Source organism: Panulirus ornatus, chromosome 15 (assembly GCF_036320965.1).
Source record: "Panulirus ornatus isolate Po-2019 chromosome 15, ASM3632096v1, whole genome shotgun sequence".
NCBI lineage: Eukaryota > Metazoa > Arthropoda > Malacostraca > Decapoda > Palinuridae > Panulirus > Panulirus ornatus.
Window position 1 is genome coordinate 18,472,176 of NC_092238.1, and position 26,620 is coordinate 18,498,795.

Below are 26,620 nucleotides of genomic sequence, written 5' to 3' on the forward strand. Positions count from 1 at the left end.
TTGCTTTTCTAAGTATTTCTCACATACATTCTTCAAAGCAAACACCTGATCCACACATCCTCTACCACCTCTGAAACCACACTGCTCTTCCCCAATCTGATGCTCTGTACATGCCTTCACCCTCTCAATCAATACCCTCCCATATATATATATATATATATATATATATATATATATATATATATATATATATATATATATATATAAGAAAAAAGGAGAGACAGGTAGTATGTTTGAGGAAAGGAACCTGGATGTTTTGGCCCTGAGTGAAATAAAGCTCAAGGGTAAAGGGGAAGATTGATTTGGGAACGTCTTGGAAGCAAAGTCAGGGGTTAGTTAGAGGACAAGAGCAGGGAAGTAGTAGCACTACTTGTGAAACAGGAGTGGTTTGAGTATGTGATACAGTGTAAGAAAGTAAACTCTAGATTGATATGGGTAAAACTGAAAGTGGATGGAGAGAGGTGGGTGATTATTGGTGCATATGCACCTGGGCATAAGAAGAAAGATCATGAGAGGCAAGTGTTTTGGGAGCAGCTGAGTGAGTCTGTTAGTAGTTTTGATGCACTAGACCGGGTTATGGTGATGGGTGATGTGAATGCAAAGGTGAGTAATGTAGCCGTTGAGGGAATAATTGGTGTACATTGGGTGTTCAGTGTTGTAACTGGAAATTGTGAAGAGCTTGTAGATTTATGTGATGAAAAATGACTGGTGATTGGGAATACCTGGTTTAAAAAGCGAGATATACATAAGTATATGTATGTAGGAGAGATGGCCAGAGAGCGTTATTGGATTATGTGTTAATTGATAGGCGTGCGAAAGAGAGACTTTGGGATGTTGATATGCTGAGAGGTGCAAGTGGAGGGATGTCTGATTATTATCTTATGGAGGTGAAGATCTATGTAGAGGTTTTCAGAAAAGAAGAGAGAATGTTGAGGTAAAGAGCCTGGTGAGAGTAAGTGAGCTTGGGAAGGAGACTTGTGTGAGGAAGCACCAGGAGAGACTGAGTACAGAATGGAAAAAGGTAAGAAGAAAGGAGGTAAGGGGAGTGGGGGAGGAATGGGATATATTTAGGGAAGCAGTGATGGTTGCGCAAAAGATGCTTGTGGCATGAGAAGCTTGGGAGGTGGGCAGATTAGAAAGGGTAGTGAGTGGTGGGATAAAGAAGTAAGATTGTTAGTGAAAGAGATGAGAGAGGCGTTTGGGCAATTTTTTGCAGGGAAATAATGCAAATGAGTGGGAGATGTATAAAAGAAAGAGGCAGGAGGTTAAGAGAAAGGTGCAAGAGGTGAAAAAGAGGGCAAATGAGAGTTGGGATGAGAGAGTATCTTTAGATTTTAGGGAGAATAAAAAGATGTTTTGGGAGGAGGTAAATAAAGTGAATAAGACAAGGGAACAAATGGGAACATCAGTGAAGGGGAAAATGGGGTAGTGATAACAAGTAGTAGTGATGTGAGGAGGAGATAGAGTGTGTATTTTGAAGGTTTGTTGAATGTGTTTGATGATAGAGTGGCAGATATAGGGTGTTTTGGTCGAGGTGGTGTGCAAAGTGAAAGGGTTAGGGAGAATGATTTGGTAAACGGAGAAGAGGTGGTAAAAGCTTTATGGAAGATGAAAGCCGGCAAGGCAGTGGGTTTGGATGGTATTGCAGTGGAATTTATTAAAAAAGGGGGTGACTGTATTGTTGACTGGTTGGTAAGGTTATTTGATGTATGTATGACTCATGGTGAGGTGCCTGAGGATTGGCGGAATGTTTGCATAGTGCTAATGTACAAAGGCAAAGGGGATAAAAGTGAGTGGTCAAATTGCAGAGGCATAAGTTTGTTGAGTATTCCTGGGAAATTATATGGGAGGGTATTGATTGAGAGGGTGAAGGCATGTACAGAGCATCAGATTGGGGAAGAGCAGTGTGGTTTCAGAAATGGTAGAGGATGTGTGGATCAGGTGTTTGCTTTGAAGAATGTATGTGAGAAATACTTACTTAGAAAAGCAAATGGATTTGTATGTAGCATTTATGGATCTGGAGAAGGCATAAGATAGAGTTGATAGAGATGCTCTGTGGAAGGTATTAAGAATGGTGTGGGGGCAAGTTGTCAGAAGTAGTGAAAAGTTTTTATCGAGGATGTAAGGCATGTGTAGGAGTAGGAAGAGAGGAAAGTGATTAGTTCTCAGTGAATGTTGGTTTGCGGCAGGGGTGCGTGATGTCTCCATGGTTGTTTAATTTGCTTATGGAAGGGGTTGTTAGAGAGGTGAATGCAAGAGTTTTGGAAAGTGGGGCAAGTATGCAGTCTGTTGTGGATGAGAGAGCTTGGGATGTGAGTCAATTGATGTTTGCTGATGATACAGCAATGGTGGCTGATTTGGGTGAGAAACTGCAGAAGCTGGTGACTGAGTTTGGTAAAGTTTGTGAAAGAAGAAAGCTGAGAGTAAATGTGAATAAGAGCAAGGTTATTAGGTACAGTAGGGTTGAGGGACAAATCCGTTGGAAGGTAAGTTTGAATGGAAGAAAACTGGAGGAAGTGAAGTGTTTTAGATATCAGGATGTGGATTTGGCAGTTGATGGAACCATGGAAGCGGAAGTGAATCATAGGGTGGGGGAGGGGGTGAAAGTTGTGGGAGCATTGAAGAATGTGTGGAAGCCGAGAACCTTATCTTGGTAATCAAAAATGGGTATGTTTGAAGGAATAGTGGTTCCAACAATGTTATATGGTTGGGAGGCGTGGGCTGTGGATAGAGTTGTGTGGAGGAGGGTGGATGTGCTAAAAATGAGATGTTTGAGGACAATATGTGGTGTGAGGTGGTTTGATCGAGTAAGTAATGAAAGGGTAAGAGAGTTGTGTGGTAGTAAAAAGAGTGTGGTTGAGAGAGCAGAAGAGGGTGTTTTGAAGTGGTTTGGTCACATGGAGAGAGTAAGTGAGGAAAGATTGACAAAGAGGATATATGTATCAGAGGTGGAGGGAACGAGAAGTGGGAGACCAAATTGGAGGTGGAAAGATGGAGTGAAAAAGATTTTGAGTGATCGGGGCCTGAACATACAGGAGGGTGAAAGGCATGCAAGGAATGGAGTGAATTCGAACGATATGATGTACTGTGGTCGACGTGCTGTCAATGGATTGAACCAGGGCATGTGAAGCTTCTGGGGTAAACCAATGAAAATTTAGTGTGGCCTGGATGTGGAAAGGGAGCTGTGGTTTCGGTGCATTATATATAACAGCTAGAGACTGAGTGTGAACGAATGTGGCCTTTGTTGTCTTTTTCTAGCGCTACCTCACGCATATGGGGGGGATTGTCATTTCATGTGTGGCAGGGTCCCGACGGGAATGAATATGGGGAGACAGTATGAATTATGTACATGTGTATATATGGGTATGCGTGTGTGTGTGTGTGTGTGTATATATGTATACGTAGAGATGTATAGGTATGTATATGTGCATTTGTGGATGTGTATGTTTATACATGTGTATGTGGTGGGCTGGTCCATTCTTTTGTCTGTTTCCTTGCGCTACCTCACTCACGGGGGACAGTGACAAAGTATAATAAATGAATATATATTAATATGTGTGTGTGTGTGTGTATGAGTGGATAGACCATTCTTCGTCTGTTTCCTGGAATTATCTTGCTGACGCATGATACAGCGACTAAGTACGATAAAATAGATAAAGGCAAGATCCACTGGTAATACTCTTTTCTTAGTTAATAATGTCTGGTCATCAACCCTGAAACATTTTGGTGAGTCATGTAAGGTTGCCCTTGAGATATCCAAAGCTTTTGACCGGGTGTGGCATCAGGGTCTTATCTCTAAGCTCCCCTCTTTTGGCTTTCTTCCCTCACTTTACTCCTTCATATCTAGCTTCCTCTTTGGCCTATCTATCTCAGTGGTTGATGGTGGATCAACCTCCCCCACTTTCTCCATCATCAGCAGTGTCCCTCAAGTTTCTGTCCAGTCCCCTACACTTTTTCTCCTTTTTTTCAACAATTTCCTCTATTCCACAAATAATCAAATGCACTCATATGCTGATGACTCAAAACTGCATTCATCCAAATTCTTCATTTCTGCTCCATCTTCTCTTACTCAATTTGCAATTCAATTTGACATAGCTTCCTCAATAAACTTCGACATGGATAGGATATCTCAGTGAGATAGATGAAATCTAGTTCAGTTTAGTGCCTCCAAGACCCAGTTTTTACCTCTCTTTATCTAAAACTTGCTCACAACTCTCATCTCTCCTTGTACTGTTCTGTAATTTCACCTCATGACTCAATTACTGTACCATCCTCTCTTTCTTGGAAAACCCACATTATGGGTATAGCTAAGTCTCCCTCTAAGAAACTGGGTGCCCTATTTAGATGTCAGAACCTCTTTCCTCCTGAACAGTTGCTCTGTTTATGCAAAGGATTGATTTGTCCTTGTATGGAATACTGCTCCCACATCTGGGGTGGTTCTATCTCTGCATCCTTACTTGACAGAGATGAGTCAAAAGAAGCCCAACTTATGAACTGTCCTCGGCTAACTTCCAAACTTGACCCTCCTGCCGTATGCCACAATATTGGTTCACTTTCCCTCTCTTCTAGGTATTACTTTGGTTTTTGCTCCTGAGAGCTGGCTGCTTGTGTGCCCCCACCACTAGCCAGATCATGCAATGTGTACTTGGCAAATTTCTGCGTCACATGATTTCTGTGTGGTCTTCGGCAACTCAAGGATAGGCCATTTTGATAAATGTATATTTCCTTACACTTTGAAGCTTTGGAACTCTCTACCTTCTCATGTCTTTCCCAATAACTATTCCCTGACACATTTTATAAGGCAGATTTTTCACTTCTCCGAAAATCCATAAATATTTTCCCTTGTCTCTTCTTTTTCCCTTTCATTATTTTCTCTAGTTCTTTTAAGACCCATCCCTGATGTGAACTCTTGTCCATGACTGGAGCCTTCAGCTTATAAAAAAAACATGTCACCGGAATGGTTGTGCACACAGAGGACTGACAAGGACCTATTCAGGCCATTGTGGATAGTAGCATAAAGGAGATGTTTTCTTGGTAGAGCCTGTAATTATCCTGATCAGTTTAGAATAAGTGCAAAATCACCAAAATGATCTGATGTACAAAAGTGAATTGTTAACCCTTAAGAGGCAGTTGAGTACAAAACTGAATTGTTAACCCTTAAGAGGCTGTTGACCTAATATGAGGACCAGTTCTTGAAATGGCCATCTTTGCCTTGAGTGTGAAATACATAGCAGTTAATACTTGTACTGGTATCTCACAATGTTTCCATGCACCACCACCAAATTCTCTCCTGGAATGTATATGTGGAGATGTCAAGGTCACCTGTGCCCCCATGTTACATAATGTTTTTTGTTGTGTTACTCTTACAATGTATTACATATTTCTAATGTAAAACCCTTAGTAATTATCATTGCTTGTGACAAAAAGATGCTTAGATGCCTCTAAATTCACTTAGAATGCCTGAAAATGCTAATGGAGTACTTCATAGGTCTGTTAGCAGTGCAGCATTAGTTGAAGAGTGCACAGTACTTGTATTTACTCAGCATGTTGAGTTATATATTTTAATAGAAAATTATGGTCTAGTTAATTATAAGGACAGCACCTGCAAATTTTTTTTTTTAATATTTTGAAGGTTTATATCCAGTGTGAAAAAAAGAAAATATTAAATTTGCCGCACCAAAGGGTCAACAAAGTTGACTTTGTTATATGTTAAGGTGTTGCTGCAGAAAAGGGAAAAAGTACTTCTCTGGAGTGATTGTTGAACCTTCTAAATATTATGTAGGAGATTAATTGAATATTTCACTTTCAGCATGTTTGATTATGATTTATCTATAGGAAAGAGCCTTGGTGTTACTCAGGACTTATTTCCAGGAGCTCTTGCAGCTCCAAGGCTGCATTACTTTCAGTAGTGGGAAAAGATGGACTCTAATTTTGGAGTGAGAAGTTCATTGACTAGACTGTACTCCCAGTGATACAGCCTTGCCAAAGGTGACTTTCGAATGATAGTTTAACCTCATGCAGGCAGAGTCTGGTAACACCTTTAGCATATATAGCCAGGAAGATGAAATATTATTTCATTATAGCAAAATTTTCAATTACAGGGAAATGACACAACGATGAGTAAAGACAGTAAAGGAGAAAAGAGTTTTCCTGAGAGGTTGAAACGATGGTTCAAGTTAGAGCGTGGAAATCTTCCTGGCAGTCGGGATATCAGGATAACAGATGAGTTGAAGATTGAGCTTAGTAATGAATCACCTGTACCTGTTCGTATTAAAGCTATCAAAGAATTAAATGAAGTGTTAGCCTCAAAAAAATTAGAAGAGGTGAGTATTACTGTCAGCCAAGGCTGTTGATATAAGCAATTTACCCACTTTTCCCAAGCTCAGAAAGCTTGATTTCAATCATACACATTATGTTTCTCTGCTTTGCAATTTTTCATGTGAGCATGAGAGATTCTCAAAGATAACTCTAGTGAATTAGGGTTAGGACCTTGCTATATCTATTGCTGTATCTCTGATGCCTGTTCCCTCTGGGAACTCCCATCAAGGAGGTGGCCACAGCAAAAGAGTCTCCATTGTCCCTGTCCTTATATGTTGCCCTTGCATACACTATCCCATGCATTCTTTCACTGTTTCTCTCCAGTACTCTTCCACTCTGTTTCCCCATGTAAAAGGGAGTCTTACAACAAACCCTTCATTTTACTTTCATACATTCTCCTTGTAAACTTCCCAACTTGCATTCTTTTCACATGCCCACAATTAATTTCCTTTGCTTTTCCTGCCATAACACATCTCTTATATACCCCCTGATTTCTTTCTTCATTCTATCTAGTCATCCCACATGTTCCTCTCAAATAGCTCATTTCCAGAATCTGGATTCTTGACATCTGTGACTATGTTGCCCTTAACCCTCTTCCCTTCACTCTTCTGTTAAGGAACCCAGTGACTCATCTACCCTGTACTCTTCTTTCCCTTATCTCTCTTTCCATATCACCAAACTTACCAAAGATAGCTCCTACATACTTAGATTGTCTCACCTCTTTCAGTCTCTCTCCCCCTGTATATGTAGAGTTTAGTATACTTTCTTCTTTCACTCTATAGGGTTTTGCAGTCTGTACTCTAACTTTCTTTCCTTTAAATACCATTACTTTACTTGTACTCACATTTACCTTTTATCACAAATGCTTACACACATCATAAAACACACTTAGAACCTTCTGCAACTCCTCCTCACTCTCAGCAAACAACACAGTATGATCCATGAACAGGCTCATCACTATCCACCATACCTTACTGCCAGGCTCCATCTCTGCACCCACTTTCCCAAGTTTTGCTTTATTAAAAAAGGGGGTGACTGTATTGTTGACTGGTTGGTAAGGTTATTTAATGTATGTATGACTCATGGTGAGGTGCCTGAGGATTGGAGGAATGCGTGCATAGTGCCATTGTACAAAGGAAAAGGGGAAAAGAGTGAGTGCTCAAATTACAGAGGTATAAGTTTGTTGAGTATTCCTGGTAAATTGTATGGGAGGGTATTGATTGAGAGGGTGAAGGCATGTACAGAGCATCAGATTGGGGAAGAGCAGTGTGGTTTCAGAAGTGGTAGAGGATGTGTGGATCAGGTGTTTGCTTTGAAGAATGTATGTGAGAAATACTTAGAAAAGCAAATGGATTTGTATGTAGCATTTATGGATCTGGAGAAGGCATATGATAGAGTTGATAGAGATGCTCTGTGGAAGGTATTAAGAATATATGGTGTGGGAGGCAAGTTGTTGGAAGCAGTGAAAAGTTTTTATCGAGGATGTAAGGCATGTGTACGTGTAGGAAGAGAGGAAAGTGATTGGTTCTCAGTGAATGTAGGTTTGCGGCAGGGGTGTGTGATGTCTCCATGGTTGTTTAATTTGTTTATGGATGGGGTTGTTAGGGAGGTAAAGGCAAGAGTTTTGGAAAGAGGGGCAAGTATGAAGTCTGTTGGTGATGAGAGAGCTTGGGAAGTGAGTCAGTTGTTGTTCGCTGATGATACAGCGCTGGTGGCTGATTCATGTGAGAAACTGCAGAAGCTGGTGACGGAGTTTGATAAAGTGTGTGGAAGAAGAAAGTTAAGAGTAAATGTGAATAAGAGCAAGGTTATTAGGTACAGTAGGGTTGAGGGTCAAGTAAATTGGGAGGTGAGTTTGAATGGAGAAAAACTGGAGGAAGTGAAGTGTTTTAGATATCTGGGAGTGGATCTGGCAGCGGATGGAACCATGGAAGCAGAAGTGGACCATAGGGTGGGGGAGGGAGCGAAAATTCTGGGAGCCTTGAAGAATGTGTGGAAGTCGAGAACATTATCTCGGAAAGCAAAAATGGGTATGTTTGAAGGAATAGTGGTTCCAACAATGTTGTATGGTTGCGAGGCGTGGGCTATGGATAGAGTTGTGCGCAGGAGGATGGATGTGCTGGAAATGAGATGTCTGAGGACAATGTGTGGTGTGAGGTGGTTTGATCGAGTAAGTAACGTAAGGGTGAGAGAGATGTGTGGAAATAAAAAGAGCGTGGTTGAGAGAGCAGAAGAGGGTGTTTTGAAATGGTTTGGGCACATGGAGAGAATGAGTGAGGAAAGGTTGACCAAGAGGATATATGTGTCGGAGGTGGAGGGAACGAGGAGAAGAGGGAGACCAAATTGGAGGTGGAAAGATGGAGTGAAAAAGATTTTGTGTGATCGGGGCCTGAACTTGCAGGAGGGTGAAAGGAGGGCAAGGAATAGAGTGAATTGGAGCAATGTGGTATACCGGGGTTGACGTGCTGTCAGTGGATTGAATCAAGACATGTGAAGCGTCTGGGGTAAACCATGGAAAGCTGTGTAGGTATGTATATTTGCGTGTGTGGACGTATGTATATACATGTGTATGGGGGGGGGGTTTAGCCATTTCTTTCGTCTGTTTCCTTGCGCTACCTCGCAAACGCGGGAGACAGCGACAAAGTATAAAAAAAAAAAAAAAAAAAAAAAAAATCACTTAATCCATTTTTTTTTTTTTCCAAACTATTCGCCATTTCCCGCATTAGCGAGGTAGCGTTAAGAACAGAGGACTGGGCCTTTGAGGGAACATCCTCACCTGGCCCCCTTCTCTGTTCCTTCTTTTGGAAAAAAAAAAAAAAAAAAAAGCCAGGGTGACATCACACAGCCCTGCCTCACACCCACATGTAACCAGAACTTTAACTCATTCTATTTCACTCAACTCTCTATCCACTCTTACACATGCATTTGCTCCTCTATAGAAGGCTTTCACACTGTCCAACATATGTCCTACTATCCCATATACCCATAACACATCCCATAAAGCATTCCTTTCAACTTTGTCATTTGCTTTCTCCAGATCCATTAAAGCTGCATACAACTTCTTACCTTTTGCTTTACGATTTTCCACCGTCATTGTCGCCACAAAAATCTGATCCATACATCTTCTACCTTTCCTAAGACCCCATTGCTCCTCAGTTATTCTGCTTTCAGTCACTGTCATCAGTCTATCAATCAACACTCTCACATACACTTTTCCTGGTATATTTAACAGACTTATTCCCTTATAAATGCTACAATTATAACTTTTCACCCAGTCCACAGGACCAACTTCTTCTCTTCCATAGCATTTCTAATCTTATTTGTCCACCATGTATTTCCCTTTTTATTCCTATATCTCATGACCTTGTATCGAACTACTAATTCTACAGCCTCTAACATTCTTTCTCTAAGCATTTTAAACACCGCATTCACATATGACTGCATTTCTTCCCTACAGTCACTGCTGTTCCATCTTTACTCTCAGCCACCCTCCTTTCATACTCCTTGAATTTTTTCTGATTCATCTTCTCACTTGCCATCACTTTTGTCTCTCTATTCTTCCTTACACCATACCTCCACTTATCCCTCTTTCTCATCCCCACAAGCACTGCAAAATGGTCAGAGTGTCTAAAGAATCCACTCTCAACTCCAGCATCTAGCACAGCTTCTTTCAACCTTTCATCCATTGTCATATAAGACTGTCAAACTTTTTTCACTTCCATCATTTCTCATCCATGTATACCTTTGGATCATCTTGTGTTGTAAATAGGTGTTTGCAAGGAATAAACCCCTCTCAGCACAGACATCCACAAGATAACTTTCATTCTCGTTTACTCCAAGCACTTCCCATTTGCCATCTCACCAATTTCATCACATCCCACCTTCACATTCATGTCAACCATTACAACTCCCTTTCTCCTCATCTCAAAACCATTTATACAGTCATTCAAATTTCTCTAGCAATTCTTATTTTCATCCTTACTCCACATGGTCTTCACATTTTACAGGTACATGTACACATAACCATGCATGCATCACAGTAATGATATTTCCTTTCACCCAAACTATTCTTGATCCATTCCATCCGTTCTATGGAACAACCTCCCATGCTTTCGACAATGGCACAGTTGCACATTCCTCTCTCTCTCTTCCTTGATAGCTCTCATTCATTCCCGTCCATACCACTCTTCCTTACACTTCCCCCTAAAACTTGCATTTATCATTTCCATTTCCAAGGATATGGGTTTCCTCAATCCTCAGCACATCCAAACTGTAACTTTTAAAATTCTCTGCAAGCTCCTTCCTTTTACTCTCAGAAGTCATTCCATTGACATTCTGCACTACTGCCCTAGATTGCTCGTCCCTTTTTCTCCTTGGCGTAAATGGTAGACTTTTGTGTCACTTCTTATCCTTTTGTGCTTCACCCTTAACAGGCCACTGGTAGAGGGCAACTCCAGCACAATGTTTTTCAGAGGCAGTAGGTCTCCCAAATTGTCTGAAAAGCTAAAGCCCCAGCACACCTCAAGTGTTTGTGTGTATTTAGAAAAGTACTGCTACTGTTGCCATGATGAAATTGGGTGCCACCTCCCCTTCTATTCCATCCCTAATGGTGTAGTCACTAGGTCACCATGAAAAGGTGGGGTGAGACTTAGATACTCCAGAAAACTAGAGTATCTCCTTGATGCACTGAAACAAAACTTTTCCCAATTTTGAGCCCGCATTGCTGTAGCAACACCCTTTAACTTCTTTGGTTATGATACTGCCACTGTGCAGAAAACCTTGCAACTTTCAGTATTTCCAGTGAAGAAACACCTTCCCTCCTACTTCACAAACCACTCAACCTCATTAGCAGTGTATCACTTCTTTCAGTCCCACACCTCAATGAACCTGTAAGGTCATGATATCTGTTGCTACGAGACCAGATTTTTCCATTCCCTGGATTAGTATTCTTTTATTTTTTCTATTATTAACATAACATGCATTAAGAAATTGCCACTCTGGGTATGTGCTTGGCTCACTATTACCTATTTTTACATTGTAATTTTTTTTCATGCTTGTTCACCATTTCCCTTGTTAACAAGGTAGAGCCAGGAACACTTCACTTCCTCCAGATTTTCCTCATTCAAACTCACACCCCATCCAACCCATCCCTCTACCTTGCTAAACCTAATAACTTTGTTTTTATTTACATTTATTCTCAACTTTCTCCTCTCACACACACTTCCAAAGTCCATAGTTTTTGTAGTTTCTATGGGTGTTCATGTGCCTGGGTCAGTCCATTGAAAGTATGTTACCCCCTTTACACCACATCACTCCAGTTCACTCTTATTTCATTCATGTATTTCAGGATCTGAACACACTGAATTTTTTTCACTGCATTTCCATCTCTTGTTGAGTTTCCAACCCCCCCCCTCTCTCTCTCTCGTGACATACATACACCTAGTCCTCCTTTTATTTGGGATCATTACTTGCAATCTCACTATTATGCAAGGAACCCACCTCTATGAGTCCCTTTTTTATGTGATCAAAATTCACTGTTGTGCAGGTGTATGAGGTAGAAACTGCACAAAAACTTTGGTGAGGGTTGGCAGTTGGAGTAAACATGGTTCCAGGGTGAAGCACACTATGTTCCTACCTGTGGGTCAGTTTTGTATGTACCACTGCTTGTATGGATCTCTGGTTCCTGTGCAGTTTGGGTGTACCTGCTTATGTGATGAGTGTGGATATAACCAAGATGAGAAGAGAGATAAGTAGTGTTTGAGGAAAGGAACTAGGATGTTTTTGCTCTGAGTGAAATAAAGCTCAAGGGTAAAGGGAAGAGTGGCTTTGGAATGTTTTGGGAGTAAAGTCAGGAGTTGGTGAGAGGACAAGAGCAAAGGAAGGAGTAGCACTTTTGAAGCAGGAGTTGTGGGAGTATGTGATAGAGTGTAAGAAAGTAAATTCTAGATTGATGTGGGTAAAGCTGAAAGTGGATGAAGAGAAGTGGGTGATTATTGGTGCCTATGCACCTGGTCATGAGAAGAAAGATCATGATAGGCAAGTGTTTTGGGGTCAGCTGAGTGAGTGTGTTAGCAGCTTTGATGCACGGGACTGGGTTATAGTGATAGGTGATTTGAATGTGAAGGTGAGTAATGTGGCAGTTGAGGGTATAATTGGTGCACATGCAGTGTTCAGTGTTGTAAATGGAAATGGTGAAGAGCTTATGGATTTGTCTTCTGAAAAAGGACTGGTGACTGGGAATACATGGCTTAAAAAGAGAGATATACATAAGTATACAAATGGGAGTAGGAGAGATGGCCAAAGGACGTTATTGGATTACGTGTTAATTGATAGGCGTGTAAAGGAGAGACTTTTGGTTAAATTTTCTGAGAGGGGCAGCTGGCGCGGTCTGATCACTATCTTGTGGAGGCGAAGGTGAAGATTTGTGGAGGTTTTCAGAACAGAAGAGAGAATGTTGTGGAGAAGAGAGTGGTGAGAGTAAGTGAGCTTGGAAAGGAGACACGTGTGAGGAAGTACCAGGAGAGATTGTGGGTACAATGGCAGAAGGTGGGAGCAAATGACATGAGAGGAGTGGGGGAGGAATGGGATGTATTTGGGGAAGCAGTGATGCTTGCGCAATAGATGCATGTGGCATGAGAAAGGTGGGAGGTGGGCAGATTAGAAAGGGTAGTGAATGGTGGGATGAAGAAGTAATGTTGTTAGTGAAAGAGAAGAGAGAAGCATTCGAACAATTTTTGCAGGGAAGTAATGCAAATGACTGGGAGATGTATAAAAGAAGCAGGAGGAGGTCAAGAAAAAGGTGCAAGAGGTGAAAAAGAGGGCAAATGAGAGTTGGGGTAAGAGAGTATCATTGAATTTTAGGGAGAATAAAAAAATGTTTTGGAAGGAGGTAAATAACATGCGTAAGTCAAGAGAACAAGTGAGAACATTGGTCAAGGTTGCAAATGGGGAGGAAATAACAAGTAGTGAGGAAGTGAGGAGATGAAGTGAGAATTTTGAAGGTTTGTTGAATGTGTTTGATGATTGAGTGGCAGATATAGGGTGTTTTGGTCAGGGTGGTTTGCGAAGTGAGAGGGTCAGGGAGAATGGTAGGGAAAGCTTTGAGGAAGATGAAAGCTGGCATGGAGGCAGGTTTGGATGGCATTGCAGTGGAATTTATTAAAAAAGGGGTGACTGTGTTGTTGACTGGTTGGTTCAATGTTTGTATGGCTCATGGTGAAGTGCTTGAGGATTGGCACAGTGCATGCATAGTGCCATTGTACAAAGGCAAAGGGGATAAAGGTGAGTGCTCAAATTACAGAGGTATAAGTTTCTTGAGTATTCCTGGGAAATTATATGGGAGGGTGTTTATTGAGAGGGTGAAGGCATGTACAGAACATTGGATTAGGGGAGAGCATTGTGGTTTCAGAAGTGGTTGAGGATGTGTGGATTAGGTGTTAGCTTTGAAGAATATATGTAAGAAATACTTAGAAAAACAAATGGATTTGTACGTAGCATTTATGGATCTGGAGAAGGCATATGATAGAGTTGATAGAGATCCTTTGTGGAAGGTATTAAGAGTATATGGTGTGGGAGGTAAGTTGCTGGAAGCAGTGAAAAGTTTTTATCGAGGATGTAAGGGATGTGTACGAATAGGAAGAGAGTAAAGTGATTGGTTCTCAGTGAATGTTGGTTTGCGGCAGGGGTGCGTGATGTCTTCATGGTTGTTTAATTTGTTTATGGATGGGGTTGTTAGGGGTGTGAATGCAAGAGTTTTGGAGAAAGGGGCAAGTATGTAGTCTGTTGTGGATGAGAGGGCTTGGGAAGTGAGTCCTTGTTTGCTGATGATACAGTGCTGATGGCTGATTCGGATGAGAAACTGCAGAAGCTGGTGACTGAGTTTGGTAAAGTGTGTGAAAGAAGAAAGCTGAGAGTAAATGTGAATAAGAGCATGGTTGTTAGGTACAGTAGGGTAAAGGGACAAGTCAATTGGGAGCTAAGGTGAATGGAGAATTCTGGAGGAAGTGAAGTGTTTTAGATATCTGGGAGTGGATTTGGCAGCGGATGGAACCATGAAAGTGGAAGTGAGTCACAGGGTTGGGGAGGGGGTGAAAGTTCTGGGAGCATTGAAAAATGTGTGGAAGGCGAGAACATTATCTTGGAAAGCAAAAATGGGTATGTTTGAAGGAATAGTGGTTCCAACAATGTTATGTGGTTGCGAGGTATGGGCTATAGATAGGGTTGTGTAGAGGAGGATGGATGTGTTGGACATGAGGTGTTTGAGGACAGTATGTGGTGTGAGGTGGTTTGATTGAGTAATTAATGAAAGGGTTAGAGAGATGTGTGGTAATAAAAAGAGTGTGGTTGAGAGAGCAGAAGAGGCTGTATTGAAATGCCTTGGTCACATGGAGAGAATGAGTGAGGAAAGATTGACCAAGAGGATATATGTGTCAGAGGTGGAGGGAACGAGGAGAAGTGGGAGACCAAATTGGAGGTGGAAAGATGGGGTGAAAAAGATTTTGAGCGATCAGTGTCTGAACATGCAGGAGAGTGAAAGACGTGCAAGGAATAGAGTGAATTGGAATGATGTGGTATACCGGGGTCGACATGCTGTCATTGGATTGAACCAGGGCATGTGAAGTGTCTGGGTTAAACCATGGAAAGTTGTGTGGGGCCTGGATGTGGAAAGGGAGCTGTGGCTTTGGTGCATTATACATGACAGCTAGAGACTGAGTGTGAATGAATGTGGTCTTGATTGTCTTTTCCTAGTGCTACCTCGTATGCATGTCGGGGAGGGGGTTGCCATTTCATGTGTGGTGGGGTGGTGATGGGAATGAATAAAGGCAGCAAGTATGAATTATGTACATGTGTATATATGTATATGTATATGTCTGGTTCAGTCCATTGACAGCACATCGACCCCGGTATACCACATCGTTCCACTTCACTTTATTCTGTGCATGCCTTTCACCCCCTGCATGTTCAGGCCCCAGTCGCTCAAATTCTTTTTCTTTCCATCCTTCCACCTCCAATTTGGTCTCCCATATCTCCTTCTCCTTCCCTCCATCTCTGACACATATATCCTCTTTGTCTATCTTTCCTCACTCATTCTCTCCATATTTCCAAATCATGTCAACACACCCTCTTCTGCTCTCTCAACCACACTCTTTTTATTACCACTTAACTCTCTTGCCCCTTCATTACTTACTCGATCAAATCATCTCACACCACATTTTTTTTTTTTTTTTTTTTTTTTTTTTTTTTTTTATACTTTGTCACTGTCTCCCGCGTTTGCGAGGTAGCGCAAGGAAACAGACGAAAGAAATGGCCCAACCCCCCCCATACACATGCACATACACACGTCCACACACGCAAATATACATACCTACACAGCTTTCCATGGTTTACCCCGGACGCTTCACATGCCTTGATTCAATCCACTGACAGCACGTCAACCCCTGTATACCACATCGCTCCAATTCACTCTATTTCTTGCCCTCCTTTCACCCTCCTGCATGTTCAGGCCCCGATCACACAAAATCCTTTTCACTCCATCTTTCCACCTCCAATTTGGTCTCCCTCTTCTCCTCGTTCCCTCCACCTCCGACACATATATCCTCTTGGTCAATCTTTCCTCACTCATTCTCTCCATGTGCCCAAACCATTTCAAAACACCCTCTTCTGCTCTCTCAACCACGCTCTTTTTATTTCCACACATCTCTCTCACCCTTACGTTACTTACTCGATCAAACCACCTCACACCACACATTGTCCTCAAACATCTCATTTCCAGCACATCCATCCTCCTGCGCACAACTCTATCCATAGCCCACGCCTCGCAACCATACAACATTGTTGGAACCACTATTCCTTCAAACATACCCATTTTTGCTCTCCGGGACAATGTTCTCGACTTCCACACATTTTTCAAGGCTCCCAAAATTTTCGCCCCCTCCCCCACCCTATGATCCACTTCCGCTTCCATGGTTCCATCCGCTGACAGATCCACTCCCAGATATCTAAAACACTTCACTTCCTCCAGTTTTTCTCCATTCAAACTCACCTCCCAATTGACTTGACCCTCAACCCTACTGTACCTAATAACCTTGCTCTTATTCACATTTACTCTTAACTTTCTTCTTCCACACACTTTACCAAACTCCGTCACCAGCTTCTGCAGTTTCTCACATGAATCCGCCACCAGCGCTGTATCATCAGCGAACAACAACTGACTCACTTCCCAAGCTCTCTCATCCCCAACAGACTTCATACTTGCCCCTCTTTCCAAAACTCTTGCATTTACCTCCCTAACAACCCCATCCTCAAATATATAATTTCCAATACATCCACCCTCCTCCGTACAACCTTATCTATTGCCCATGCCTTGCAACCATATGATATTGTTGGAACTACTATTCCTTCAAATATACAGATAGTCCCCAATGTACGATGGTTCTACTTACGATATTTTTACTTTATGATAGTGTGATATTTATACAAATTCTCTGGAAGACGTATTTAGAATTTTGATTTATGATAGCACGCTATCTATACAAATTCTTTAGAAGACGTATTTGGAATTATGATCTTTTCCCGGGCCAGTGATATGCTAGTGCGATATCTATACAGATTCTGTAGAAGACGTATTTGGAATTATAATCTTTTCCCGGGCCAGCAATATGCTGTGTAGCAGCAGTGGGCCACAGCTTCTAGTCAGCCATTTGATTGCAAGTGTAAACAATTGTATTAAGTGTATTTTCAACTTACAATGGGTTTACCGAAATGTAACCCCATCGTTAGCTGGAGACAGACTGTACATAGCCAAGTTTATGGAGAATATGGAAGTGCTTTGTGATGAGGCTTTTATTTTGAGAACAAGAACAAATGGGAACATTGGTGAAGGGGAGAAATGGGGAATTAGTAATGGGCAGAAATGAGGTGAAAAGGTTGGGTGAGTACATTGAAGGATTTTTTATTGTGTTTATTTTATAGGATGGCAGATGTAGATTGTTTTGGGTCGAGAAGGTATGCAAAGTACAAGAGTCTTGGCAAGAGGTTAGTGAAGAGTGAAGAGGTGGTGAAAACCTTGGCCACAATGAAATATGGTGAGGTACCTGGCATGGATGCTATTGAAAGGCAGCTAGTGTGGAGGGTATTGCTTTTGAATTTTTTAAGAAAGAAGGTTTATGTGATGTTGACTATTTAGGATTTTCAGTCATTGTATGGATCATCTTGAAGCGCCTGAGGGTAAGCAGAATGCTGTTATATAGTGTCATGATTAGTGGGGTAAGGGGTACAAAGGTGTGCATTTAGTTTACATAGGTAAAGGTATATCAAACATACATGGTTAGTTGTATAGAATAGTGGCGATTGAGAGGGTGGTGGTGCACACAGAGCATCAGATTCAGGAAGAACACTATGGGATCAAGTGAATAGGCTTTGCATGTGGCATTTATGCTGGAGAAAGCATATGATAGGGTTGACATATTTGCTTTGTGGAAAGTGCTTCATGTATATGGTGTGGGAAGAAAGCTATTAGAATCAGTGAGGAGCTATTAGCCAGAATGTGAGTGTGTACAAGTAGGTAGAGAGGAGGGTGAGTGATTCCAGGTGAGGGTGGGTCTGCAGCAGAAGTAGATGATGTTACCCTGGCTTTTTAATCTGTTTCTGGATGGGATGGTGAGGGGAGTGAATGTAAGGGTTTTGGACAGAGGAGCACACATGCAGTCTGCTGGGGATGGAGGGCCTAGGATGAGAGTCATTTGTTTTTTGCTGATGATAAGGTGCTGGTGGCAGATTTGAGTGAGAACTTGTAGGAGTTTGTGAAAGAAGAAATTTGAGAGTAAATGTAAATAGAAGCAAGTTGTTAGGATCAACAGTGAATAGAGACAGCTTATTTTGGGTGGAAGTTTGAATGGAGAGAACTTGGGAGGGAGTTGAGTATTTTACCTATGTAAGAATGGATATGGCAGTTGCACAAACCATTGGAATTGGAGTGAGCCTTAGGATGGGCAGGGGGGTGTCTTAGGTACATTGAGAAATATGTGGAAAATAAGGTCAGTGTCCTTAAGAGCAAAGATTAGTATGTTTGATGGTAGAGCAGTCTTGTCAGTGTTGTGTGGATGCAAGGCATGGGCATGAGATAAAAATGTAAAGGATAAGATGACTGTGTTGGAAATGAAATGTTTAAGGACAGTATGTAGTGTGAGAAGGGTTGTTTGAATAGCAAATGATAGGATGAGAAATAGTTGTGGTAGTAAGAGGAGTATGCACAACAGAGCTGATATGAGGATAAGAAAGAGGTGTGGTAGTAAGAGGAGTATGCATGAGAGAGTTGAGGAGGGTATGCTGATATTGTTTGGACATAGGGAGAGGATGAGTGAGGAAAGGATGACCAAGTAGGTGTACATACATTTTATACATGTCAGAAGTTGAAAGAACAAGAAAAATGGTGAAACAAAGGAGATGGAAGAATGGATGAAAGATACTTTGAAGGCTTGGGATCCAAACATGAAGAAGGGTGCAAGATGTGTAAAGGAGTTGGTATGCTGTCAGTGGATTGAACCAGGGTGTGAAGTAGTAGGGAAAAACCACAGAAATGTCTGTTGGGCCTGCTTGTGGATGGGCACTCTGGTTTTGGTGCATCACATGTCAGGTAGAAGGTGGATTTAAGCAATTAAGGCTATTTCTTCATCTGTTTCTGGCCCTACCTGGTTAATGTAAGAAAAGGCAGACATATATGAAAAGCGATACATAGATTTTTATACTGATTTTCCGTTTCCCACATTCGTGAATCTTTTCCTCCATCGGTAATGGCCTCATTTGTTCTCATCCATTCTCTTGCTGTCATGGGTAATGCATCCAAACCACAAACAGGTTCCACAGACCTTCTTGAAGTTTCCCCTCTCCACCTCATAATCCCTGGTAATTTGTTATATAGTAAGCAGTTGGTGTGCTGGTAATTTGTGATATAGTAAGCAGTTGGTTTGCATTAGTTGAGGAGCTAAGCTATCTGTAAGCATGGCATGGAATACCAGTTCTGATTGATATTTTTTTTTCATGGTCTGAGATAATATTTGTTTCAAATCATTCATGGATTTCCACACAGAATTATTACTCTTGTACTAGTTAACCATCTTAATTTTTCCCAAAGAATTTATTTATAAGCATGACTGTTACAAAAGTATATATAGTATTACAAAGCCAATCGTTCAAGTTGTAATATCTTTACATTCTGGAATCCCTTACTATAGGACAAGTACATTCAGGAATCTGTTAAGTATAGAACAAATTACTTCAGCTACTTAAACTAGGACTTCAGTACTTTCTTGGCAAGGAGTCCTGTAATGTACTTAATGAATTTCAGGCACAGACCATGGGTACCTAGGATGTTGAAATTTATTGCACAGACACAAAGTTGAAAAATTGCCCAACTTAGGTAGTTATTTTCACATTGATTTTAGTTTTATCAACTAAAGTCAGATTTTTACTTGATGTTAGTTTCCATAAGTTGTATAAATGAACCTCTGAATATTTTTCATGGCCCTGTAAGCTGCTCTCCTTCAGTTCTTGTACATATATGGCAATTTATTTTATTGAAGCTGGTGACTGAGTTTGGAAAAGTGTGTGGAAGAAGAAAGTTAAGAGTAAATGTGAATAAGAGCAAGGTTATTAGGTACAGTAGGGTTGAGGGTCAAGTCAATTGGGAGGTGAGTTTGAATGGAGAAAAACTGGAGGAAGTGAAGTGTTTTAGATATCTGGGAGTGGATCTGGCAGCGGATGGAACCATGGAAGCGGAAGTGGATCATAGGGTGGGGGAGGGGGCGAAAATCCTGGGGGCCTTGAAGAATGTGTGGAAGTCGAGAACATTATCTTGGAAAGCAAAAATGGGTATGTTTGAAGGAATAGTGGTTCCAACAATGTTGTATGGTTGCGAGGCGTGGGCTATGGATAGAGTTGTGCGCAGGAGGATGGATGTGCTGGAAATGAGATGTTTGAGGACAATGTGTGGTGTGAGGTGGTTTGATCGAGTGAGTAACGTAAGGGTAAGAGAGATGTGTGGAAATAAAAAGAGCGTGGTTGAGAGAGCAGAAGAGGGTGTTTTGAAGTGGTTTGGGCACATGGAGAGGATGAGTGAGGAAAGATTGACCAAGAGGATATATGTGTCGGAGGTGGAGGGAACAAGGAGAAGAGGGAGACCAAATTGGAGGTGGAAAGATGGAGTGAAAAAGATTTTGTGTGATCGAGGCCTGAACATGCAGGAGGGTGAAAGGAGGGCAAGGAATAGAGTGAGTTGGAGCGATGTGGTATACCGGGGTTGACGTGCTGTCAGTGGATTGAAGCAGGGCATGTGAAGCGTCTGGGGTAAACCGTGGAAGGCTGTGTAGGTATGTATATTTGCGTGTGTGGACGTATGTATATACATGTGTATGGGGGGGGGGTTGGGCCATTTCTTTCGTCTGTTTCCTTGCGCTACCTCGCAAACGCGGGAGACAGCGACAAAGTATAATAAAAAAATAAAAAATATTTTATTTTGAATATTTTAGTAATCACAGTGAAAATGATATGCATAGATATATTTCTGATTGGATGTATTTGCTTTCCAGAATGGGATAGAGAAACTTTGGACCTTAGTACAGGATCTGTTGGCCCTCACCTGCCCGGCTGAGCACCGCCACACCACGCTGCAGATGCTCACCACATTGGCATATGGACATGATCGTCTAGGACCGATGCGTCATGTTTTCTTCAACTACATTTCTGATAATTACCAGCACGAAGATATTAAACCTATGTATGTAATCTTATATGCTGTTCTGTATTCTGAGGCTGATGGCAAGCCAAGGGCTATGGCAGTTGACCGCTGTCATGGCTGTAGTTGATCTGTAATCTTATTGAAAAGTTTCTGCCGTATCAGTTAGTAGTATTTGTTACCCTTTGAAAGCAGTTATTGATTTATTTTATCTGGTTAGGCATTAACCCATTCACTGCAGCTGGTAAAATGCAATTTGGAAGAATAAGGGTTTGCTGCTGCTAAACAAATGTGGTCTTTCAGAAAAATAAGGGTTCACTGCAGCTGGTATGTTCATGGTTTTTGTATTCAAAACTGCTTGGCATACAAATATTGGTGATAAAAGACCTGACTGGTGCTATTCATAATGTTGCCATAAGATACAGGCATTTTTTCCAAAGTATTAGTGTGCTTGTTTATGGCAGAGGGGGAAGTACAACTGCAGGTTACTACCACACCATTATAACCTCTCAAATCATGCTGATAGTCATGCTAAATATGACTCAGATCAACTGTGTGTGATAATAAGAGAAGTTAATTGTCCAATTAATGAAGATGAGAGGTACAGAGACTCTGCCAGAGATGGTGAGGATGGAATTGATCTAAGCACACTGCTACCAAAATGAATACAGTGTGTGAGTGGTGGGGATGGAGTGGGCGGCTGTATATGGGGCTGGCAGGCTACACCATTTATGTCAAAAGACTTTGTGTTTGATTCATCAGATTCAGGAACAGACTCTTGTTCGAAGGAACATGACTTTTTTTCTATTGTTTATTGACACAGACATGATGGAAAAGAGTGTGGAGGAAACAAATAATTTTCATCATCTCAGGGAGACATTTCCTCCATTTTCCCCTCAATGATGAGACATACCTGTCCTTTTAATGATGATTCTTGTGTCACTTGTAAATAGAATCAACGAATGACTGTTGGACAACAGATGATATGTACAAGATGAAGAATTTTGGAAAGCTTATGCCTTGTGACCACTTTCTTAACTCCTGCGAGTTTTCCACTTTGTTGACGAAAAACAACTTGTGTAAGGAGATGATAAACTGGAAGAAATTAATGACTTTTCAAGATTTATGAACAGGTGAAAGTTTAGGGCTGTGGAGAGGTTGTCTGGCATACAACATTCCAAATGTGGTAATGTATTCAAATACATAGAGTAAATTATAAGTATCTTAATCACTACTTTTAACATGAATATTTTTATTGTATGTTCAAACATTTATCCATACATAGCTATCACTAGACTTTCACGAGAAGCTTATGATTGGAATTTGAATATCCCACTGTTATATCATGCATCTGGCAGTGCAGAGAGAGAGAGAGAGAGAGAGAGAGAGAGAGAGAGAGAGAGAGAGAGAGAGAGAGAGAGCTATGTACCCTTGAAAATATGCACATGTTGATGGTGTACGATCAGCCAGATCAAGCTGAGTCCTCCGTTGTTGCCATTAGGAGAGTACTCCACCTTTGTTATCCCTATCCCTATCACCCTATCTCTTGACTTTAGTGCCCTTCAGCATATTGTCATTGACCTTCAGGGGTGGATTGTGGGCAGTGATGTCACCACTGATCACACCAAGACTGTAATGATGCACATCAACCGGGGTGCAGCCAACATCCTACCCCTTGCATCTTACTAAGCTCTAACATCCTTTGGGTAGTTAGAGACTTCAGACTTCGCGATGTCACAATGAACTATGGTTTAAATTGGAAGAGCCATGTCAATACTATCATTAGATATTCCTCATACCTTCTGTACCTCCTCCACTGACTAAGATCACAAGGCATTCCACCATTTGAGCTCACCTTTGTTCTAACAAAGTTCACCAGTGCCTCCCAGGCAGAGGAACCAGCTAGAAAAAGTGCAGAAAAGAGCATTCACAATCATCATGTGCTCATTTTACACCACCTTCTAAGACTCCCTTATCTTGCTGAATATGCCCACCCTCTCTTACCAACACTGGCAACTCACATGGCAGTTTGCTAATAAGCTGCTGACACCCACATCACAGAGACCACCATTCCACTGATGCTCCTCCAGTGTGGACCACCGTTTGTCACCACAATTGACTTGTTCCAATCAGAGTTAATACAGACAGATATATGAACAGTCCTCTACCCACCATTTGTGAATGTCATAAGCAATCTGTGAGCAAGTGCAAAGCTATGCAAGCGAACAGCTCAATTAACTCTTAGGCTGTGTAGTATGTCAGGTACTGTATTACTGTAACTAAGCTTTACTTAATGTTCAACCAAGTGCATAATGTATAAACCATACTATTTCCAATATGAAAATCCCTGTACATCTGTCACCTTCTCCATCTATATGAACCACACCCATATGCTTATCCAAAGTGGGATATATCTGACTCTCCTTAATCTTATGCTCTAGAATGATTAGTTATCTGGTAACTATCATGACTTCCCAGTTTTGTGATATCAGTAATAGCACAACTGTGAATTTTCAGCTGAATGGCTCCCTAAATCCAATCAACTATTATTTATTCATTTATTTTATTTATTTTATTTTGCTTTGTTGCTGTCTCCTGCTGATTAGGGAGGTACCGCAAGGAAACAGATGAAAGAATGGCCCAACCCACCCACATACACATGTATATATATACAAGTCCACACACGCAAAATATACATACCTGTACATCTCAACGTATACATATATATATACACACAGGCATATTTATATATACACATGTACATAATTCATACTGTCTGCCTTTATTCATTCCCATCGCCACCCCGCCACATATGAAATAACAACCCCTTCGCCCCTCATGTGCGCAAGGTAGTGCTAGGAATAGACAACAAAGGCCACATTCGTTCACACTCAGTTTCTAGCTGTCATGTAATAATGCACCAAGACCACAGCTCCCTTTCCACATCCAGGCCCCACAGAACTTTCCATGGTTTACCCCAGACGCTTCACATGCCCTGGTTCAATGCATTGACAGCACGTCGACCCCAGTATACCACATCGTTCCAGTTCACTCTATTCCTTGCACTCCTTTCACCCTCCTGCATGTTCAGGCTCCAATCACTCAAAATCTTTTTCACTACATCTTTCCACCTCCAAATTGGTCTCCCACTTCTCCTCGTTCCCTCCACCTCTGACACATATATCCTCTTTGTCAATCTTTCCTCACTCATTCTCTCCATGTGACCAAACCATTTCAAAACACCCTCTTCTGCTCTCTCAACCATGCTCTTTTTATTATCACACATCTCTCTTACCCTATTATTACGTACTTGATCAAACCACCTCACACCACATATTGTCCTCAAACATCTCATTTCCAGCACATCCACCCTCCTCCGCACAACTCTCTCTATAGCCAACGCCTCGCAACCATATAACATTGTTGGAACCACTATTCCTTCAAACATACCCATTTTTGGTTTCCAAAATAATGTTCTCATCTTCCATACATTCTTCAACGCTCTCAGAACTTTTGCCCCCTCCCCCACCCTATGATTCACTTCCGTTTCCATGGTTCCATCCGCTGCCAAATCCACTCCCAGATATCTAAAACACTTCACCTCCTCCAGTTTTTCTCCATTCAAACTTAACTCCCAATTGACTTGTCCCTCAACCGTAATGTACCTAATATTATTAACCTTGCTCTTATTCACATTTACTCTTAACTTTTTTCTTTCACACACTTTACCAAGCTCAGTCACCAGCTTCTGCAGTTTCTCACCCGAAACAGCCACCAGTGCTGTATCATCAGCGAACAGCAACTGACTCACTTCCTAAGCTCTCTCATCCACAACAGACTGCATACTTGCCTCTCTTTCCAAAACTCTTGCATTCATCCCCCTAACAACCCTATCCATAAACAAATGAAACAACCATGGAGACATCACACACCCCTGCTGCAAACCTTTGTTTATGGATGGGGTTGTTAGGGGGATGAATGCAAGAGTTTTGGTGAGAGGAGCAAGTATGCAGTCTGTTGTGGATGAGAGGGCTTAGGAAGTGAGTCAGTTGTTGTTCATTGATGATATAGTGCTGGTGGCTGATTTGGATGAGAATCTGCAGAAGCTGGTGACTGAGTTTGGTAAAGTGTGTGAAAGAAAAAGCTGAGATTAAATGTGAATAAGAGCAAGGTTATTAAGTTTAGTAGGGTTGAGGGACAAGTCAACTGGGAGTCAAATCTGAATGGAGAAAAACTGGAGTAAGTGAAGTGTTATAGATATCTGGACGTGGATTTAGCAGCGGATGGAATCATGTAAGTGGAAGTGAGTCACAGGGTGGAGGAGAGATGGAGGCTGTAGGAGTGTTAAAGAATGTGTGGAAGGTGACAATGTCATCTTGGAAATCAAAAATGGGTATGTTTAAAGGAATAGTGGTTCCAACAATGTTATATGGTTGCGAGGCGTAGGCTATAGATAGGGTTGTGCGGAGGAGGGTGGATGTATTGGAAATGAGATGTTTGAAGACAATATATGGTGTGACGTGGTTTGTTCGAGAAAGTAATGAAAGGCTAAGAGAGATGTGTGGTAGTAAAAAGAGTGTGGTTGAGAGAGCAGAAGAGGGTGTTTTGAAATGCTTTGGTCACATTGAGAGAATGAGTGAGGAAAGATTGACAAAGAGGATATATGTGTCAGAGGTGGAGGGAACGAGGAGAAGTGGGAGGCCAAATTGGAGGTGGAAAGATGGAGTGCAAAAGATTTTGAGTGATCGGGGCCTGAACATGCAGGAGGGTGAAAGGCGTGCAAGGAATAGAGTGAATTGGAACGATGTCGTATACCAGGGTTGACATGCTGTCTATGGATTGAACCAGGGCATGTGAAGCGTCTGGGGTAAACCATGGAAAGTTCTGTGGGGCCTGGATGTGGAAAGGGAGCTGTGGTTTCAGGCATTATACATGACAGTTAGAAACTGAGTGTGAATGAATGTGGCCTTTGTTGTCTTTTCCTAGCACTACCTCACACACATGCGGGGGGAGGGGGATTTCATTTCGTGTGTGGCGGGGTGGCGACGGGAATGAATAAGGGTAGACAGTATGAATTATGTACATGTGTATATATGTATATGTCTGTTTGTGTATATATATGTATATGTTGAGATGTATAGGTATGTATATGTGCATGTGTGGGCATGTATGTATATACATGTGTATATAGGTGGGTTAGGCCATTCTTTCATCTGTTTCCTTGCCCTACCTCGCTAACGCGGGAAACAGCGACAAAGTATAATAAATAAGTATAGAATACATGTACATATTCATACTTGCTGCCTTCATCCATTCCCATCACCACCCCACCACACATGAAATGGCACCCCCCTCCCCCCACGCACGCGTGAGGTAGCGCTAGGAAAAGAGAACAATTGCTACATTTGTTCACACTCAGTCTCTAGCTGTTATATGTAATGCACTGAAATCACAGCTCTCTTTCCACATCTAGGCCCAACAAAACTTTCCATATTTTACCCCAGACACTTCACATGCCCTGCTTCAATCCATTGACAGCACGTTGACCCCGGTATGCCACATCATTCCAAT

At 41.6% G+C, this 26,620-nt stretch overlaps 1 protein-coding gene across 1 annotated transcript in view; it reads left to right on the forward strand.

Annotated features, from left to right (window-relative positions):
* Positions 1–6,106: 6,106 nt before the first annotated feature.
* Positions 6,107–26,620, forward strand: part of LOC139753738 (tuberin-like) — a 466,749-nt gene continuing 446,235 nt past the window's right edge. The window contains exons 1-2 of the mRNA XM_071670535.1: positions 6,107–6,323; positions 20,904–21,091. Of these exons, the coding sequence (XP_071526636.1) occupies positions 6,117–6,323; positions 20,904–21,091 (395 nt within the window). The 5' untranslated portion in view covers positions 6,107–6,116. The remainder of the gene's footprint in view (positions 6,324–20,903; positions 21,092–26,620) is intronic.